This window comes from Pteropus vampyrus, unplaced genomic scaffold (assembly GCF_000151845.1).
Source record: "Pteropus vampyrus isolate Shadow unplaced genomic scaffold, Pvam_2.0 Scaffold326, whole genome shotgun sequence".
NCBI lineage: Eukaryota > Metazoa > Chordata > Mammalia > Chiroptera > Pteropodidae > Pteropus > Pteropus vampyrus.
The window spans coordinates 330,071-350,457 of NW_011889107.1; the positions used below are offsets into that span (position 1 = coordinate 330,071).

Genomic DNA, 20,387 nt, shown 5'->3' on the forward strand with positions numbered 1-20,387 from the left:
TCCTTCCTTCCTTCCTTCCTTCCTTCCTTCCTTTAAAGTAATATACTAATATAGAGCATTCAGAAAAGATTTTCCATATATGTGGAATCTTAAAACAACAACAACAAAAAAAACCAGACTCATAGATACAAAGAACAGATTGGTGGTTGCCAGAGGCAAGGCGTGGGGGATGGGCAAAGTAGGTCAAAGGTACATAGGTTCAGTTATAAAATAAAGAAGTCATGGGGATGTAACATATAGTATGGTGACTACAGTTAATACTATATTTTATATTTGAAAGTTGTTAAGAGAGAAGATCTTAAAAGTTCTCATGAAGAGAAAAAAATTTGTAATAATGTATGGTGTTGGATGTTAACTAGACTTATTGTGGGGACCATTTTGCAATATATACAAATATGGAATCGTTATATTGTACACCTGAAATTAATATAATGTTATATGTCAGTTATATCTCAAAAAAAGAAAAGATTGTCTATCAAAGAGTTATAAGGAAGATTACATTATGTTATGAAACAAACCATCCCAGATTTTAAAGTTATTCATCTAGGACCCTTCAACATTAAACGGAAGTCTCCTATTTATGGTAAGGATTGAGGCGAGAAAAAGCAATCCCACAAAAAATACTCTATGCAGTTGTAATTGGGTTAGAAAGGAGACTGAATGGGACAACCTACTGACACCCTGTCTTTTGGAAACATATTTCTTTGAACCAAAAAATCAGGACACCTGCTCTAATAATAGGATAATATACTTGGGGAAATCTGGTTTGGAAGGTCACACCTAACAACAGTCAGAGGACTCAACTGGTTCACTATATATAGAGAAGGCTGAAGAATGAAGCCAAAAAAAGTGGCATTATTTTCTGGACACTTGGTGCTTAGAAAGTGAGCCCAGCCATTTTATGCTCAGGGCTTTGATCCATTGGACCTAAAATAAGTAACATCTGGACCACCAGGTTTGTAATACTGTGGCATTAAAAGATATTATGTGGATGGGTCTTCTCTAGGCTAAGTATTTCCAATTCTTGTAACAATTTCTCTTGTGCTGTACCCACCAATTAACATGCTTCTAAGAAATTTTACATTAAAAAGAAGTAACAGCTACGAAAATTTATATGTGCCATGTATCACTTTAGGCATTTCATGTTTTAATCCTCACAAAAGCTTGGTGAGGTAGGGATTTATTTCCCTTATTTCATGGATGAGAAAAATGATACACAGGGATCTATGCAAGGTCACAGAACTATTAAGTGGCAGGGCTAGACTTTGCATCCACGTCTATCTAAGACCAAAGCCCACAGCACACTTGGAGAAAAAGGTCCAATTACTCTTTCTTAGCCTCGGCTTATTTGCTATCACCAGTATCTTCAATGGAGACCTGTGGTCCTTTGGGCAGATGTATTATTCACTGTGTAGGGCTTCCATAGTGAATTATCACAATTCAGTAGGATTAAAACAACAGGAATCTATTTTCTCACAGTTCTGAAGGCTAGAAATCTAAAATCAGAATTTTGGCAGGGTTGTTCATTCTGGAGGCTCTGAGGGAGACTCTGTTCTATGCCTGTCTCCTAGCTGGTGGCTGCTAGCAGTCCTTGGTGTTCCTTGGCTTGTACCTTCATCACTCCAGTCTCTGCCACCACCATCACATGACCTTCTTCCCCTGTGACTGTCTCTGTGTGTGTGTCTTCTCCTCTTCTTATAAGGACACTAGTCATATAGAATTTGGGGTTCACTAAATTATATGTAGTCTAGGGACTCTTTCTTTTTTCTTTCAAAAAGATTTTTATTAAAATATAGCTTACATACAATATTGTATTAGTTTCAGGTGTACACCATAGTTATTCAACATTTATGTACCTAAAGAAATGATCACTGTAAGTCTAGTAACCATCTGACACCATATAATGTTATTATAATGTTATTGACTACATTCTCTATGCTGTACATTACATCCACATGACTTATTTATTTTATAACTGAAAATTTGAACCTCTTATTCTCTTCACCTTCCCCCGACTTTTAAAAAATTTTTTCAGTTACAGTTGATATTCAATATTATTTTATATTAGTTTCAGGTGCACAGCATAGTGGTTAGACATTTATGTAATTTATGAAGTGATCCCCCTGACTAGTCTAGTACTCACCTGGCACTACATTTTGTAGCCTCGGGCAGCGGTCTCTAACCTTTTTGGCATCAGGGACCGATGCTCCTATGAGAATCTAATGCCTGATGATCTGAGGTGGAGCTAAAGTAGTGACGTGAGCACTGGGGAGCGTCTGCAAGTACAGATGAAGCTCGCTTGCTCACCCACTGCTCACCTCCTGCTGTGTGGCCCAGTTCCTAACAGGCCACAGACTGGTATCGGTCTGTGGCCTGGAGGTTGGGGACCCCTGGTCTAGGGATTCTTAATCTGGAGTCCCATACTAGCCCATGGAATAACTGAAATTACATAAATTGTTTTGGTATCCATGGCACAGAGTGAAAGTACAATAAAAATTTGTTGGGTGTAGAAATGAGCACTTTAGGAGTGAGGACAGTTTTTTCAAAATTCTGAGTTAGGCTAGGAATCTCAAGAAGGGAAAACATTACCAGCCAAGTCAGTTGCTCTCCATTTTGAATTTATGTAGTTTAATGATCTTGAGAACATTCTGCTTTGGATTCCACTCAGCTGTCCCATGTCCTCCCTATTCACATACCAATAAGGCACAAGGACAATAAGACAAACATCGAGAAACCATGGATATTTAGAAATAAGCATGAAGTACTAATTGAGAATTGATAAAGGGGTAGAGATCACCTATTTTTACTGCCATTTAAAACTGACAGAAATTTGAGGCAAAATGAGGATTGTAGAACAAGGGTCCCCACTGTACCAGTCCACGGCCTGTTAGGAACAGGGCCACACAGCAGGAGGTGAGCGGTAGGCGAGCAGTGAAGCTTCATCTGTATTTGCAGCCACTCCCCAGCCCTAGCCTTACTGCCTCAGCTCCACCTCAGATCATCAGGCATTAGATTCTCATAGGAGCACCGGTCCCTGGTGCCAAAAGTTTACGGACCACTGCTATAAAAAGTAGGAATGAGTTACTGGGGGTGTTCTGGAAGTCTGCTGAAGGATGTTTAGGAAAAGATATTTTCATTTGAAGGCAAGACACTAATCATAAGCTGGCAGTGCAGAATATTTTCAGTGTCCAATTTGGTTTAGCATCACTATGAATCTTACATCCTTTTTGGCAGGGCTTAAACAATGACTCACATGGAAAGAGGTGAAAAGAAATGAAAACATGGGCCATAAAGAGGCCACAGATAAATTAATAAATGAGTGGGCTTTCTCTAAATGACCAACCACCAGCATTATCAGTAAGCTTTTCACCTTTTTTCCCCCTCACCTTTGCCACTTCTTGTTGCAGTAATCCAGCTTCATTTTCAAGTTGTTTAATTCTCTTATCTCGTAGCTCTACTTCATGAACTAAATGATCCTTGACTCTTCGAAGCTTGGCTTTGTAATGATAATGTTTCTCATTATAGTTTCTATAAAAGTAAATTTAAATACAGGTACACTTGAATGCAGTGAAATTTATTTTGCCTCCTCAATATGCACCTTTCTTGGGCTCCTCCTTCTTGCTTTGTCAAGGCCTGGCACCTTGCTTGTCCTGCCTCACATCTGCAGGGGAATGGACCAAGGATAACCTCCTAGAGAATACCAGCTTTACTCTTCCCCATAGACTCAAGTCTCTGGCTTATCTTGGTCTTGAGCTGATGGCTATGGCATAGCTTTAGTAACCAAGTTTAATTTAAGAAACTCCTTGACTGATCCCCAACATCTAAATTCTGAATCTTGTTCCACTGATTCAGTAATTAATTTAAAATTTTCTAGTTTCTTGACTATACCCTGGTCAGTGATATACTTTGTCTATTTTTCAGATAACTTGGTCTGCTCTCAGTCTTTGCCTTGAGTGTGGACTTCTAAATGCCAATTCTACAATGGTCTCTGCTCAAGACTCTTACTCTCATTCTGACATAAATCTGACTTACCACCAATAAGCACATGAAAAGATATTTAACATTATTATCTATTAAGGAAATGCAAATGAAAACTACGACGAGATGCAACTTTACATCCACTAGAATGGCTAAAATCAAAAATAAAGATAACAATAAGTGCTGACAAGGTCGTGGAGAAATTGGAACTCTCATATACTACTGGTAGGAATGGTGCAGCCTCTTTGGAAAAAGCCTGGCAGCTCCTCAAAAGGTTAAACATAGACCCATATGACCCAGCAATTCCACTCCTAAGAATACACTCAAGAGAAATAAAAACATATGTCCACACAAAAAATTGTACATGAATGTTCATAGTAGCGCTATTCGCAATAGCCAAAAGGTAGAAACATCCCAAATTTCTATCAGCTGATGAATAGATATACAAAATGTGGTATATATATATACAAATGAAATTTTGACACATGCTAAATTACAGAAAATTTGGAAAAAAGATCCAACTCTCAATATGATCAGTGTTATAATATTGTATTTCCTTCTAGTCTTTTTATAAGCATCTTTTGTTTAAAACTTGATTATATTAAAATATTTTATGCTTTTGTTGATTATATCATAATTGTTTCCCTATGCTGTTATCTAGTCTTCACAGCCACCATCTTGTAGAGTTGTAATATATTCCATCAAATAAATGTATTATACTTGACCTAACTAGCTCCTATCGCTAGATAATCAAGCTTCTGTCTGTATTGTTATAATGGCTTGAAGAATGTGTTGATGCAGTACAGCTGGTGAGGGCTTAGAGCCTTCCCTTGCCATTACTGGCTGGATTTTTGGCACACCTATCCATCTGATCAGAAGTTCTGTTGGTCAACTTGCCCAGAGAACATGTGGACTTTCTAAGTTTATTTTTGGCTTTGTTAACTACTAGCACTATGAAGCAGCACAATACTGATGTTCTAAAATTTAGGGACAGCTTTTTTATTATGTTTAAGTAAAACCAGATGGTCTTTCTATTGTTTTTACTTCAAAGAGGCAAGGAATTTGTTCCTCTGGAAGAGTGGTTGGGAAAACATGGAAAAAATAAGCATTGTCTGTAAAGGTCAGCTCTGGGATCAGGGGAGTGAAAATGAAAATGAACCTAGAGTTTTGACTGTTCCTTCCATTTTCTTTCCTAAAGCTGTAGTTTTCAATCTTGCATGCACATCAGAATCACATGGGAAGGCTTTTGGCAGAATATTGATTCCCCAAGCCCTATCCCAAAGATTCTGATTTAATTAATCTATATTGGGGCCCAGGCATGTATACCTAGTGTTAGGATATACTGTCCTAAAGGCTGTGGACAAATAACATGGGAAAATATTCTGCCTCACTAGCCATCAAAGAAATTCCAAATAAAATGGCAATTAAGTAATTTAAGACTATAAGTGAAAATTAAAAATTATAGCATATTTTGAGAAAAAGAAATCCAGACACAAAAAGTTACATGCAGCATGATTCCACTTAGATGAAATTCTAGGAGAGGCAGAAATCAGAAGAGTGGATGCCTGGGAAGAGGTGAGGGGAACAGGAGATACTGCAAAAATGTAGGAGAGAACTTTAAGGGGTAATGGAAATGTTCTGAATCTTAACTGGAGTAGTAGAAATGTGGGTGTATTCAATTTGTTGAAACTCATCGAATTGTACACTTAAAATCTGTGCATTTATCATATGTAAGTTATGCCTCAATTAAAATAAAGAATATTGGAAAAAATTTCATCAGAGCCCCCTACGCACCCATAGTAGCGCACTATGCTGATGAAGATGCGGTGAAATTACTACTACTCTTATACAATGATGGCAAAAAATTTTGGTAGGATGCTTCTGAATATTTGTCGATACATTTTAAGATCCAGAGTTCCAGCTTTCTGACCAGTAATTCCACTCCTTGGAATTTATTCTACAAAAGTAATTTTTAAAATAAAAAAAATATATATATACCAAATGATTTTCTTTTTGGTGTTATTTTGAATAACAATATCATTCATAGGACCAGTGAATTAGGACTGTGTTGTGAGGGTTGATTCTATCAGGTCTATAACTGCTCTGAGCTCTTTTGCTAAAGTTCTTGCTTGGTACTGACCACTGGTCAAGGAATGAAAGAAATATACTGATTATAACAGTGTTGCTTTGTAACCACAAGGCCAAAGGAATTTCACGACGGCTTGCACCAGCTTGTCAGCATTGTTTACTGACAACAGTGAAGTTGATGATTTGCATTTAATCTCAGTGCAACCCCAAAGGGCTCTGCTCTTAAGGCTGGTTATACAGCAGAAATATACTGACATGACTAGCAGAGAATAAAAAAATCTCAGTTGAGACTCCATTTTTGGATCGCTGGTTATGAGGTATTCAGTGCACAAGTGGGTGGTTCCTGATGGGAGAGAGGAAGTGCATCCAGGCATGGTCCTTACGCTGGGGGCATGGGAGGATGGGAGGGGGAGGGCCTCTGTGGCTCCTGCCTAATGGTTCTGGACCGCCTGCTGTGAGACAGTCATGGGCTGTGATGTGTATCCTGACTCTAATTCATTGCAATACTGAGTCTTTCTCCTGCAGTGAGCTATATATTTGTAAGCATTGTCACTGGGGTTCTGTTAGCTTCTTTAAGCAACTGAACCTTGTTAACTGGCACTGTTAGTGCAAAAGCATATCAACTTTATGAAGTATGTTTTACAAAAATAAGCAAATTCAAAGACAGTAGCAATAAAGCACAAGGCTTATAAGATGATATTAAGAGAAAGAGAATATAAATTTTATCTAAGCTATGATAGTACAATCATAAAACTATGAAACTCTGTTTATTGACAGACAAGGGATTCCGGTTAAGTGTTCTTTCATTCAAAAATGTTCATTGTTTCATTATTTGAAAAATGAATAAAAAATATAACTGCCTAAAAATCAAATGTCATTTTATCTTTGGAGACTGATATTGACCTGACATATGTCAAGTCAATAGTGATATATACATATACGTATACATATACATATACACACATACATACACACATATATTAGATTTAGAGTCAATTCATTTGTCAAGTATGGTGCCATTGATCTAATACTTTGTTCTTTCACCTCCCTTTAATAGGAAGATAAAATGTAGAAACAGCACTGCATAGGTTATCAGATGACTGAGTTCCAGTCTAAGATCTGCAAGCAGCATGAACTGAACCACACATACGCCCTTGACCATGGCTTCTACATTTCTCAGTGATATGATGATCAAAGGAAGATAATGAATACTAACGACTCTGAACAATACTCTCTGCTATAAAGCAGTAAACAATGGTTTTAAATCATTATCATTAATACCATCAAAATAATAGGTAAGAAACTTCAATCTATAAAGGAATAAAGCAGAAGACTACAGAGGTGACATCAGAGAGGCGGGTCATGGGGGAAAAAAAAACAAAAAATAGATATAATAATAGCTATGTGCCAGGTACTGTTTTTTGTTGTCGTTTGTTTGTTTTTTAGGCGAGGCAACTCTTGGTTGACCTTGCAGATTGCAAGGACTTTGTCAGTTTACAATCCCTTATTTTTTTATTTATTTTTTATGCCTACAGCACCTGGTCTTCCTAGGTAGTCTCCCATCCAAGTACTAACCAGGCCCGACTCTGCTTAGCTTCCAAGATCAGACGGGGTCGGGCTTGTTCAGGGTAGCATGGCCATAAACTAAATACTGTTTTAAGTAAGCACTTTACATATATTTATTCATTTAATTCTCACAATTTTATAAGTACTGATATTTTGCCCATTTTAAAGATGAGGGACCTCAGACCAGAGAGGTTACATAACTCACCCAAGGTCACACATCTAGTTTCTAGTAAAATCAGGATTTGTACCTAGGCAGTATGGTTCCAGAGTCTGTACTCTGAACTACTGTGCTACATTCCAGGGAGGAGGAGAGTGGGAGGAATCTGGTGGAATGATGAGTAGGAAACAGAAGTGCAGGAAGCTCAGGAACAGAAATTTTTACTGAGCACCTACTATATACCAGGGACTATGGATAAAAACATGAGTAAGACTGTGGCCCGTGCTCTTGAAAAACCTATAAAATGGCAAGGAAGACAGATAGTGAATCTCATTATTTCAAAACAAGGTGGCAAGTTCTTTAAAAAGTACAGAGAGGCATGTACAAAGGGCTATAGGGACACAAAGAGTGAGCACCTCACTCAGCCCAGGCTGGTGGTCTGAAGAAAGGCTTTGTAGAGTAGGTAACTCTTAGTCTAAGAATTAAGAATTATGAAATGAAGAATTGAAACAGGGAGAGAGTGGTCCAGGCTGAGGAAAGTAATGAGAGGAAAAAAAGACTGAAGGCAAGTGAGAAGGGTACATTTAGCAAGAAGTTCCTTTCCAAACAAAGGGAACTTGTTTTTGTTTACCTCACATGGAAATCGAGCTGCTTCAAAATTTTCCCATATTCTTCATGGAGCACTTCATTTTCTTGCTGTAACTTAGATACCTTCTCTGACAATTCCTGGTTGCTCTTGAGATGCTGAAAAAAAAAATTTTTTTTTAAATGAGAACATTCTGAGCTGAATAGAGGTATAATATTGGTGGAATGCAAGTTGACAAAGCCTTTCTGCTGAAAAAGGCTTACAGTGGCTCCAGCTTCTGAAACCATAGTAGCTTCCTGTGATTTCTGCACTTCTAAATTTCCTGAAAGCTAGCAGCTCTTTTCCCTGACTTTTGATCCCCTAGCCTTTTCAAAAGTCTGACACTTACTTTGTTATATAAAAAGTCTTCCAGCTTGAAGTACATAAAGTGAAGGCTGTTTTCCTGACCTACTCCTGACTGATAAAGTATTTGGTTCTAGAAGTAGCTCCACTGGACAGATCCTCAAAGATGAGAACCTCAAAGATTGGTTATCTGACCTGGTTACTTAACCAAGTATGATGTTGTCACTAGTACTAGATATCCATGACATAAGAGCTGATTAAATTATAATATAGTTGCCTGTAATGAAGTGCTTTGGGAGACCACATGACAAAGAATGTTAAAGGAGAACTGAGAACACAAGGAGTTTGGGGTGGGCTAGCCACATCTGACCATGTCAATGAGCTTTCAAGGAGAAAACGTCCAACCTGGGCATTTAATTATTGGCACAAGGCATAGTCAGAGACCCAGAGAGCTTCTATGAGTGCCCTATAAGAACTTCTTCTCTATTCTAGGCAGCAGGTCAAATATCCAAAAACCGAATCTCAAATTTCATCAAGTAAGATGCAGAATTACAGCACAAATTGATTTCATAGCCTTGCCAGATCTCTTATATGGAAAATAATGTTTTGTTTGGGAATGCATGGAAATCTGATAATTGGGAATGAGTACATTTGACAGAATGGACCTCCAGATTCTACTGAGCCTCTCTTATCTGCATAAATGGTCCTTTCTCTGCTCTCAAGAGATTAACCACACTTGCCTTGGACTCTGTATTAACTTCTCTTGAAGCAGTTTGCTTGCTTGATTGACTGAAATTTGGACTCAACAATGGCCTATGTTAAATGACATTAAGATTCCATACTTTTTTGACATAAAGAAGAATCCAATGTTTTAAGTAAATAAGGAAATTTGGGGTAGATTTATCACAGGCGACCTACTCACCCACCTCATCATCATGACACACACCTCTCAGAAGACACTCTCTTCACTAAAGCTTTACCAAATACACTGGTGAGGGGAGCACCAGATTTCTAGAAATGTTCTATTATAATGCCATAGGTGGTAGGTGGTGTCAACATTAAAATGGATCCGTAATTTTAATGGGGATGATGGTACTACAGAATGTCAGAGGTTGAGTGGCAATATTTAACCTCCAAATAAAAGGTGGGTACTATTACTGTTATTAGACAATAGGGCCAGAAATATAACTAAATGGTTTGACTTGTAGCAGTCTGTGGTTGTGGTTAACTGATCACAGTGATTTTAGGACAAAAATCGATGGGCAACCCATTAAAGTCTTACTTGAGTTATACAAGAAAGACAGGCAGGCAGTTTGGCAAGCAAGGGAGGAAAGGCAAGGGAAGGGAGAGAGGGAGGAAGGGGAAAGAGGGAGAGGGAAGGAAAGAAGGAAAGAAGGAAAGAAGGAAGGAAGGAAGGAAGGAAGGAAGGAAGGAAGGAAGGAAGGAAGGAAGGAAGACAGGGAGGGAGGGAGGGAGGGAGGGAGAGAGGGAGGGAGGAAAGAAAAGAAAGATACTCCTGAATCCGGTAAACAGAGGCCCAAATTTGAATGACAATGGAGAGTAATGGCCTCTTACTCAATCCCCAGACCTGAGCCAGTTCAGAGACCCAGAGTCCTTCAAATTTTGGAAATACCAGGTTGTCTTCAGGAAAAACCCTGTGATATTGTCATACGTATGTGATCTTTTCCCAAACCTTCCTTAGAGATCTGTGGCCTTTTATCAAGGTGATTGGGCATTGGAAAGAGGGAATTAGATATTTGTGGAATTATAGGGCAGTGATTCTGAATCAACACTAATGCTTTGGAACCCAAAACGCCACAGAGGTTCATAATTCAGAGCGGGACCTAACGAAGTAAGGTAAAAAATGGAATTTAAACTTGCAGTGTGTCTGCAGTGATTCATTGGCTCAGCATATGTTTCACAGTGGGCCTAGCGGGTCTGTGAATCTCTACCACCCCTGCCTGCCCCAGTGGTTATTTCCCTATTCTTGAATGTACAGTCAGAATAGACTATCTGGAATAGCGGATTCTCCACATTGGCATTCTGACTCAAGGAGTGAGGGCTATGATGGTAGAAAAGGCCAAGTGCTTGGAATGCCTCTTCAGATTCTATAATTGACTTATACCATATTTGCCCTTTCAACCCATTTATCAAGTTACCTTCAAAGCTGTAAGTTTTTGGTGGTACCTAAAGCAAGCCAAAGATCTGCAGTTGTGCCAGGCTGCAGTGCAAATTGTTTTGCCATGTGGGCTTTATGACTTAGCAAATCCAAAGATGATCCAAGTTTTGGTGGTAGATGATGATGTTATATGGACCCCCCATAAAAGCTCTGTGATAGTTTCACCTTAAGTTTTGGGAGCTAAGACACCCCTCCTCCCATAATAACTATTCACTTTTTAAGGAAGGTCTTTGCTTGTGACTTGGCCCTGGTTGAGACTGAATACCTGGCCATCAGAAATCAAGTGATCAAGTAACCTGAGCTGCCCTTCCCCAAACTAGGTATCATATTATTTGCCAAGCCATGAAGTTGGGCAAGTGCAGTAATACTCTATCCTCAAATAGAAGGGCTACATAAGATACTGAGCCTGAGCAGGTCCTAAAGGTACAGAGTTGCATGAGCAAGTAGTACTAACTTCTACTACATTACCGCACCTCTCAACTCAAACCTACGGCCTCATGGGGAGTTTCCTATGACCAGTGAACTGAGGAAGAATATATTCAGGCATGATTTACATATGGTTCTGTACGATATGCTGCAACCACTCAAAATAAGGCTGCTGCAGCATTATGGCCCTTAAGGACAGTGGGAAGGGAAATCTCAGTGGGCAAAGCTTTGCCTGGAAAGAGAGATGGCCAGAGGCATGGACCTATATTAAGTCATAGGAAATTTCTAATAATTTGGCTAGTTGATCAGGAATTTGGAAATAATATTATTGGAGAACTGGTGGAAAAAGAAAAAAAAAAAAAAGATCTGAGAAAGGGCCCTAGAACTAGAAATGCTGTCCAACAGAATTTTCTGCAATAATGGAAATGTTCTATTTCTGGACTCTCCAATATGGTAGTAGTCACTAGTCATATGTGGCTATTGAGCACCTAAAATGTGGCTAGTGTGTCTGAGCAACTGAATTTTAAATTTTTAAAATATTTTAATTAATTTAAATTTAAACCACATGTGGCTAGATGACACATTATTGGACAGCACAGGCCTAGAGTGTGAAAACACATGTTAAAATTATGTGTTTTTGCTCGCTGGAGGGCATCTGCAGGAGAGGTGGCTCTCAATAATCAGGTGAAAAAAATGGTACCTTCTGTAGATGTCAGCCTCTTTTTCCAGGACCTATTTCCTTGCTCAGTGGGCTTATGTACAAAGTATATGGTGGCAAGAATGTATTTTACAAGGAGTCACCAGTGCTAATCCATTCAATTTGCCAAAAGCAAAGATCGATGTTGAGCAAGTGTTATGGCATCACCCATTAGGGGTTTATTATAGGCAGGTTTATTACACTAGACCCCTTCCATCATAGAGAGAATAACAATTTGTCTTCACTAGAAGAGATGCTCATTTTAGTGGATTTGCTTTCTCTGTCCATAATGCTTTTGCCAGGACCACCATCTGTGGACTTAGCAAATTTCTTATTTCTCGTCATGATATACCATTTGACATTGCTTCTGACCAAGAAAATCATTTTACAGTAAGAGAAGTGGAACGAGGGTTCATATACATGAGAGTCATTGGTCTTACCCTATACCCCATCATCCAGAAAAAAAACTAACCTGAGAAACAGTGGAAAGACCTATGGAAGATATAATTATGGTGCTGGTTAGGTGACAACATCTTTTGGGGTTAGGTGATATCCTATCAGATGATGTTTAAACTTTTAACCAGTTATTAATAGTATATGATAATATTTCCCTCATAACCAGAATACATGGAAAGGAGCAAAGAGATGAAAATGGGAACAGTTTCTCACACATTTGGGAATCACAAAATGTGTATTATTATATTTTTGGTAGTTAACTTTATAATTAAGTTTTAAAGTTACAGTATGTCCATGTGGATTGAGACTGAAGAAGCAGCAATTAACATTACCCCAAAATGATCATGGATACTGATGGGATGTTAAGAGGTTAAATGTGTCTTAATTTATATGACTGATAGTGCATCATGAAGGTGAGAGTATAATGTTCTTCTTGTTGTTGATTCGGTTAAATATGGGTAAAAGGGTTTCTATGGATGTTGACTACACAAAGTGGACTGTGCTGTTCTCAATATGACCCCCATTTTTCTCAGCTCTCCCCTGTGCTGCAAAGTTGGACATCTGAAAACTGCATTTCTCAGACTCCCTTAATAGCTTAGTTTCTGCAAATGAGAGGCATTTGCACATGGTGTAGAAAGCACTGGTGGGAGGAAAAGCCATTTTTTTCCTCTAACACTAGCAGGTAGGTGAATGGGCTGACAGCAGATGAGACAATAGGAGCTTCAGGGAGAGTAACTGCAAATTCTCCCCATTTGGGTGCTGCAGGAGTCGGCTTCCCATGATTTCTGAACTTCTGCACTGATTGAAAGCCAGCAGCAGTTCTTTCTGACCCTCACTCGCCCTTATCTCTCCCTTCCAACAGTTTTATAAGCATATTATTCCCTATGTTAAATCCTTTCTTACTTGAAATCTCTTCTTACCTGGAACAAATTCTACTTTCCTGACTAAAACCTGACTAAGCTTAATGTGCAAAGTGCTAGACACTCAATAATTATTTGCTATTACTGAGGTCTATGGGAACTGGAAAACCAAGAAGCATATCTATACTTTCTTACCTCATCAGATTTTCTTTTTTCATTTTCCAGTTGTTTAAGTTGGGCCTCTTGTTGCTGAATTCTGGATTGTTGCTGAGAATTGGTCATTTCCAGTTGATTCTCTTTATCCTGTAAGATTTTCACTTTCTTTTGTAGCTCATTCATATTCTGATCTAGGAGTTTCCTGAGGACAATTAGTGTACACTAAATCACACTGTGAATTGCAAAGCTTCACAAATGAAACCATTTGAGATAAAATGATTATACCACAAGAGGATATTTTGGATTTAATGAGGTAGGCTATATGTCCATAAGAAAAGGAACCAACACAAGGTACCTCTTCTGTGAGAAAAATCTTTTCTTATTTTTCTCTTTCTCCTCAAAACAACACTATGAAGAAGAAATAATGTCTTATTTCACAGAGGAAGCCGTGGCCCAGAGTTTTAATTAACTTGCTCAAGGTTACACAGCTAGGACAAGATGGAGGTAGGGCTCTAATCCTGAATCTCATATTCTTTCTTCTTTTTCTCACTGCTTTATGAGCCCATTGATTGTCTTGGTCCAATACAGGACTGTTAGTTTCAAATGCTATTGATACTAATGCACACATGTTAACACTGCTATAGCTGAATCATGAATGAGCTTATGTTTGATGAGTGTTAAAAAAGAAACAACAGGTCCAAAATGGAGTCAACTCGGAAATACCTGGTCGGCTCTAGTGAGGTAATCTGCTTGACAGACCCCCACCCTTCTCCAAAGGAAGGTGACCATGCCCCAAATAATCTACCATTTGCTAGAAACTTCCTTTCCCTCCACCCTCTTCTGCCTATAAAAGCGTTCCATTTTGTACAGCTTTTTGAAGTACCTTCTTATTTGCTAGATGAGATGCCATTCAATTCATGAATTGTTGAGTAAAGCCAATTAGATCTTCAATTTTTTTCAGTTGAATTTTGCATTTTTAACATGAGGAAATTTGTTCTTTTCCAAAAGGGCCATAAGTACTTAATTCCTTCAGAGGGAGTCTCATCAGACTATGGTTTGTAAAAACAGTTTCTGAGGATTTCAGACCAGGTTCTTTGGAATTAGGAGATTTATGAAGAAGAATATGATGACGGTAATGATGATATAGTACTGGTGGGATAAATACTCACCTACATTCTGAGTCACTAAAATACTGCTATTGGACAAATAAGTTTTCTTTCTATACCTTTAATTTTTTCAATAATCAATGGATTATTGGGAAGGATTGATATTTGAGACATGGGGCTCATATCTCTCAACCTCTAGTTCTTCTCATGTTTCTGGATATAAGTACAAGCTTTCCGAAGACTGTTGTAGCTTACCTTCTACCATTCACATCCACCTCTGTGCCAACATCCCCCCTTTCAACTCTATTTCTTCTAATTCATTGTATAAGTGACCAGTTCCTTGTTATTACTGTCAATTTCTTCTTCTTTTTTTATTCCATTCTGAATTTCTGATCAAGAGATAATACTAAGAGATAATCCTTGGGGCTGAAAGGCAAGTTTTAAAAATTTGCTAGCACTAAAAAAACTTGAGTTACCTGCAGTAAAATTTAGGAGTTAGAAACTTAAAAAGTAACTCATAAATATGTTAGAAATTAATTTCTATACTATGTTTAGAGCTTGAACAATGAAAGATTAACAAATAAACCAGTTCTGCCAGTGAATAAAATTAAGAAATCAGTAGATTAATAAGATTCCCTGTCTCCCTAATAACTTTAACCTTTCTTTCAATCCATCCTATACATAGCAAGAAGAGTGTTCTTTCTAAATCACAATCCTAATCATATCACTCTCTCTGCTTCAAATCCTCAATGGTTCCCCATTACTCTTAAGATAAAGTTCAAACTTTCATATGACTTGTTAGCTTGCTTACCTTTCTAGCCTCATTTTCTTGCCATTCCCTGTGCCCCCAAACATTTTGTTCTAGGCAAAATGAACTTTTTTCACTTTCTGAAATAAGTCATCCACACTTATTCCTCCTCTGCAACTCCAGCCTTTTCCCTGTCTTCCCCTTCTAGGCCTTATGTTGCCTGATACTCTACTTAGCTTTCCCATACCACCGACTTCACTCTCAGCTTAAATAGCTTTCTCCAAGGAAGGCATTCTTGCCTTCTCTAGACCAGATTAGGTGGCCCTGCTATGTGTATCGCAGCATCCTAAACTTTCCTTAGTATAACACTTATACGTCATTGCAGTTGCAAAGTCTTATGTATAAAGATATTCATTATAGTGAGACTGAGAGTCCTGAATTATGATTTTGATTTAATATGTAGCCTCAGCACTCTGTTCAGTTTCTTCACAGCATGTTTTGCAAGCCTTAGCCATTTCCTTTATCAGTCATTAACCCCTTGAGGCAGCCAGAAACAATGGTCATGACTTGACTAAGGGTCACAAGGTATGAGTTTCAGTTAAGCTCAAGATAGTATCTTGACCTAAGTTATGTTTCAGCTTCTTTATGTTTCAGCTCCTGAGCTCTAAGGTGGAACAACCTCCTGGCTACTTTTTCATGAAACCAGACAAAGGGATGCCAGAGTGGACCTCAGAATTGTCCAAAAGACCCGAAGAAATAATTTATTACCTTTACCTCACCTTTGACCAATCAACTCTCAATACAACCTCAAATCCCTAACCCACGGCGTCTTGTGATTTGGACCTACATAATCTGTAACCTACACACCATCAGTTGCTCGGGCTTTTGAGCATTAGCTTCCCATCCTCTTGGTTGGCACCATTCATAATAAAAAAGCCAATTTTTCGCCACTGCAATTCTCAGTGTTTAGTGTTCGGCTCTTTCTGTTTGATAATAATAGCATTATTTATAAGCAAAAATGTCTAAAAAACATTTTACATAAATAATGATAGATCTATGTTAACAGGATGTTCTACAACTGTTTAAAAGAACACTATGTAGTTGATAGATGGTCACGGGGATGGGGAGCACGGCATAGGGAATGCAGTTAGCATTACTGTATTGGCTAGGTGGAAAACCAGAGGAGAGAAGGAGCAAGAAGGGGGATCATTTTATAAACTATATAAATGTCTAACTAATGTACTATATACTTGAAACTAATAAAAAATAAAATAAATTTAAAAAGAACACTACGAAATTATAAATCAATAACAGAAAGATAGCTGGAAAATCCCAAAATATTTTGAGATTAAACAAACAAACTTAGTTCTAAAAAATGCATGTGTCAAAAAAGAAATCTCAAGGATTTAAAAAATATTTTGAACTACCTGTATTTTACATGAAAATGAAAATACAACTTAGAAAATTGTAACCGTACCCAGATTTCACTTACAGCTTTTTCTTTGATTCAAGATGGTTCTGCCTAGATATTAGCATTGTGACTCATTTGCTTTTTTCCACCCTTTTCTTTCCACCTTTGTATGCCTGCTCCCTTCACCATTAAGCTTTAGAACATAAAGTTCTGGCCAGTGTCAAATCTTTTAAGAACGAAGCATCAGGTCTACCAATCATGAGGACAATCTTGGCTTTAGATGTGTTCTGCCCCAGGCCCATCAAGGCGAAACAGCCCCAGCCACCATGGGATGACGCCATGGCTGACTGTAGAACCAGAGGGACAAGATGATCAATTACTCCAGCCCTGTCCAATCAGTAGTGCCCACAACTCCAACTCCCTTGGTTTCCATAACTAAGAATTTCCCCCTATATAATCTATTCCCTTGAGACACCTGGGAAGCCAGGCCTTTGAGCGATAGCTGGCCTGTGTCTAGGACTTGCAACTCTCTCTACAAATAAATCCTAACTTTCTTTGCTGCAAAATCTGTATGTATTTCATTGACTTAGACCAGTGCAGGTAGACAGGCCCCTTTGTTTTGATAACGAAATTTGTGGGATGCAGCAAAAACTGTGCTTCAAGGGAAAATTATAGCATTAAATACAAATATTATAAAAAAGAAAAATAAACAATCTAGGTTTCCACCTTAGGAAAACTAGAGAAAGAGACAAATATAAGCCTAAATAAAGCAGAATAAAGGAAATAAGAAAAATCAGAGCAGAAATCAATGAAATTGAAAATAAGAAAACAACAGAGAAAAACTATGAAACTAAAGCTGGTTCTTTGAAAAGATCAATAACGATAAACCTCTAATCAGGCTAACCAAGAAACAGAACATAAACTACTAATATCAAAAATGAAAGCGGGATCATCACTACTGTCCGGGAGAAAAAATTTTCCTCTACCCTTCGAGGTTCTTCTGGCTGATCTAATAATCAAATTGACATGAAACAGATTAGCAGGAGAAAAACAAATTAAAAGAACACATATACTTTCTGTATACATGGGAGAGACCCAAGAACACTAAGTAACTTGAGAAGATGGCAGAAACCTTTACCTTAAATACCACCTTCAGCTAAAAACAAAAAATGAAAGTGGGAGTGAAGAGTCGGTTATGGGAGGTGACCAGGAAAAAGCACAATAAAAATAAACAAGGATATATTATTATGCAGATTTAAGTCCACACCTTCTCCATCAATAACAGTTTCTAGAGATATCCTCCTCTTCCAGGTATAGAAAGGGAAACACCTTTAAAAGTGTAAATGTCCTTTAACAAAGGGTAACTTATGCTCAGTTTTCAGAGCTTCTCCCATGTCTTATGTTTCTTGAAATTGATCAGCCTAAAATAATATCTCAAAGAGGCATATTTTGAGGTGGCAAACTCTGCTCCCCTTCACTACTGAGCTTAGGGACATTAAGAGGACAATAAAGGCATATTATGAAAAACTCTATGCCCACAAGTTTAATAATGTAGATGAAATGGACCAATTCCTTGAAAGATACAATCTACTAAAACACAAGGAGAAATAGATACTCTTAATAGGCCTATATCCATTAAAGAAATTAAATAAATATTTAATAACCTTCCAAAAAATAAAGTGCTGGGCCCAGGTGGTTTCATCAGTGAATTCTACCACACATTGGTGAATTCTACCAATTATCTACAATCTCTTCCAGAAAAATTGGAGAGGGGACACTTTCTGGCTAATTCTAAGAGGCCAGCATTACCTTAATACCAAAACTGGATAAGGATATTACAAAAAGGAAAACTGTAGACCATTATCTCCCATGAACATGTCTAAATTGCTTTATGTGGCTGGTTAGGACTGGCATAGCCAGGCCTAGCTCATCTTTCTAGCCTTGTTTTCTTGTCACACTCCCTTTATCCCCAAACATTTTGTTCTAGCCCAAAGGAACATTTTTCACTTCACTGAAGATAATGATGATGATTATGACAATAGTAACATCAAATACTGCAATCACAATAACAATAGCACCTTTATAGTAGTGGCTTTGTAATGTGTCACTTGGCTAGGATTTCTGTCCATGTATGTTTCCGGTTAGAGTGGGCTACAAGATATGTATCTGTGTAAGATTTGGAGGGCAGAACTGAAGCATTTTGTTTTTTATGCTTGGAAAGCTGGACCATATGCTTCTGTAGCTCATATATGTTGCAGTTTATCTGCTGCTCGCCTAAGCGTGAGGTAACAGTGGGCCTGCAACCATTTCACCTTCCCTCGGATCCTCCTTCCCCTGTTCATTTCCTGGGCCAGGTGTCTGTTTAGCTCCTTGATGAGGGGGACCAGCTTCTCCTGCAGGACATCTACTTTACCAAGTTCGGAGGCAGTGAGAACTGACATGGGTTCCAGTCCATCTTCGTGTGCTCAACTTGTATTCATGAGTGCCAGCCTGATGTTGCTCTCCCTCACTTTATATCCATTTTTACTTCCTGTTTGCCCTGCAGACTTCAAGCTCCAGCATATGATGCAATCATTGACAGCTTTACAGACTGTGCACCTGTTCCCACAATTGCATAAGACTAAATCCTTGTAACACATCTCTTATTAAATATATTTTCCTCCTACTGGTTATACTTCTCTGATTGAACTCTGACTAATACAAGTGCTTACTATGTGCCAGACACTGATACGAGCCAACTGCTTATAACTCATTTAATATACACAAATCCTATGATGTAGGTATGATGTATGTAGGTATGGACAGGCACTGAGAAGATAAGAAACTTGCCCGAGATTATACAGCTATTAAGTGACTAATAAGACAACCGTGTTTTATTGTTATAAATATATTCCAAAGCAATATATTTAAAATGATTCAACTCTTCTTAACAATACAAAATATATGCATAAATATAGAAAAAAATCTGAGAAATATGTAGCAACTACTTAAAGTGGTCATTGCTAAAGATAGCCTTCTGAAGAACTTATGCTTTTATTTTATATAGCTCTTTAATATATGAATATGTTTATTCATAATAAACAGAATTATAATCATATTTGCCAGTATTTATCTCAACAATAATAAAAAATATGCACAAAATATGCACAAAAATTTGGCTACAAGGATATATATTATGTCATTGTTTGCTATAGTAAGAAACTGGGAAAAATGTAAATGTCCAATAATAAAGGACCGATTTAATAAAAATATGGCATATTATTAAAATAATGTTCTAGGAGAAGATTTAATGGCAGTAAACAGATCATTATATTTTAAATGAAAAAAGTATAAGTTACAATCTAAATATCTAAATTGGGGTTGTTTTCCTCCAGGTTACAAAACAATGTATACTACATACCTCCTTTTTTGTGGAAAAGAAATTTCCTACATATTTCATTTTCCTTGGTTTAAATATTACTTCTAGGTATTTATTCTCCACTAAAAAATGTATAGAACTGGTATTACTATTCCCACTTTAAAGATAAGAAATCAAGCTTCAAGAAAATTAGTTTTTTTCCTTGTTCAATTTTTTGTCTACATCTTTTGTTTCCTTAAAAACTTCACACAGTTGTTTTATAATTGATTCTTC

At 37.7% G+C, this 20,387-nt stretch overlaps 1 protein-coding gene and 1 pseudogene across 1 annotated transcript in view; both read right to left on the reverse strand.

Annotated features, from left to right (window-relative positions):
* Positions 1-20,387, reverse strand: part of CCDC30 (coiled-coil domain containing 30) — a 113,863-nt gene that overhangs the window by 9,591 nt on the left and 83,885 nt on the right. The window contains exons 11-13 of the mRNA XM_011377981.2: positions 13,531-13,693; positions 8,421-8,533; positions 3,344-3,528 (exon numbers count right to left, since the gene is read on the reverse strand). Coding sequence (XP_011376283.2) covers positions 3,344-3,528; positions 8,421-8,533; positions 13,531-13,693 — 461 coding nt within the window. The remainder of the gene's footprint in view (positions 1-3,343; positions 3,529-8,420; positions 8,534-13,530; positions 13,694-20,387) is intronic.
* On the reverse strand, positions 7,593-7,711 carry LOC111730658 (annotated as a pseudogene).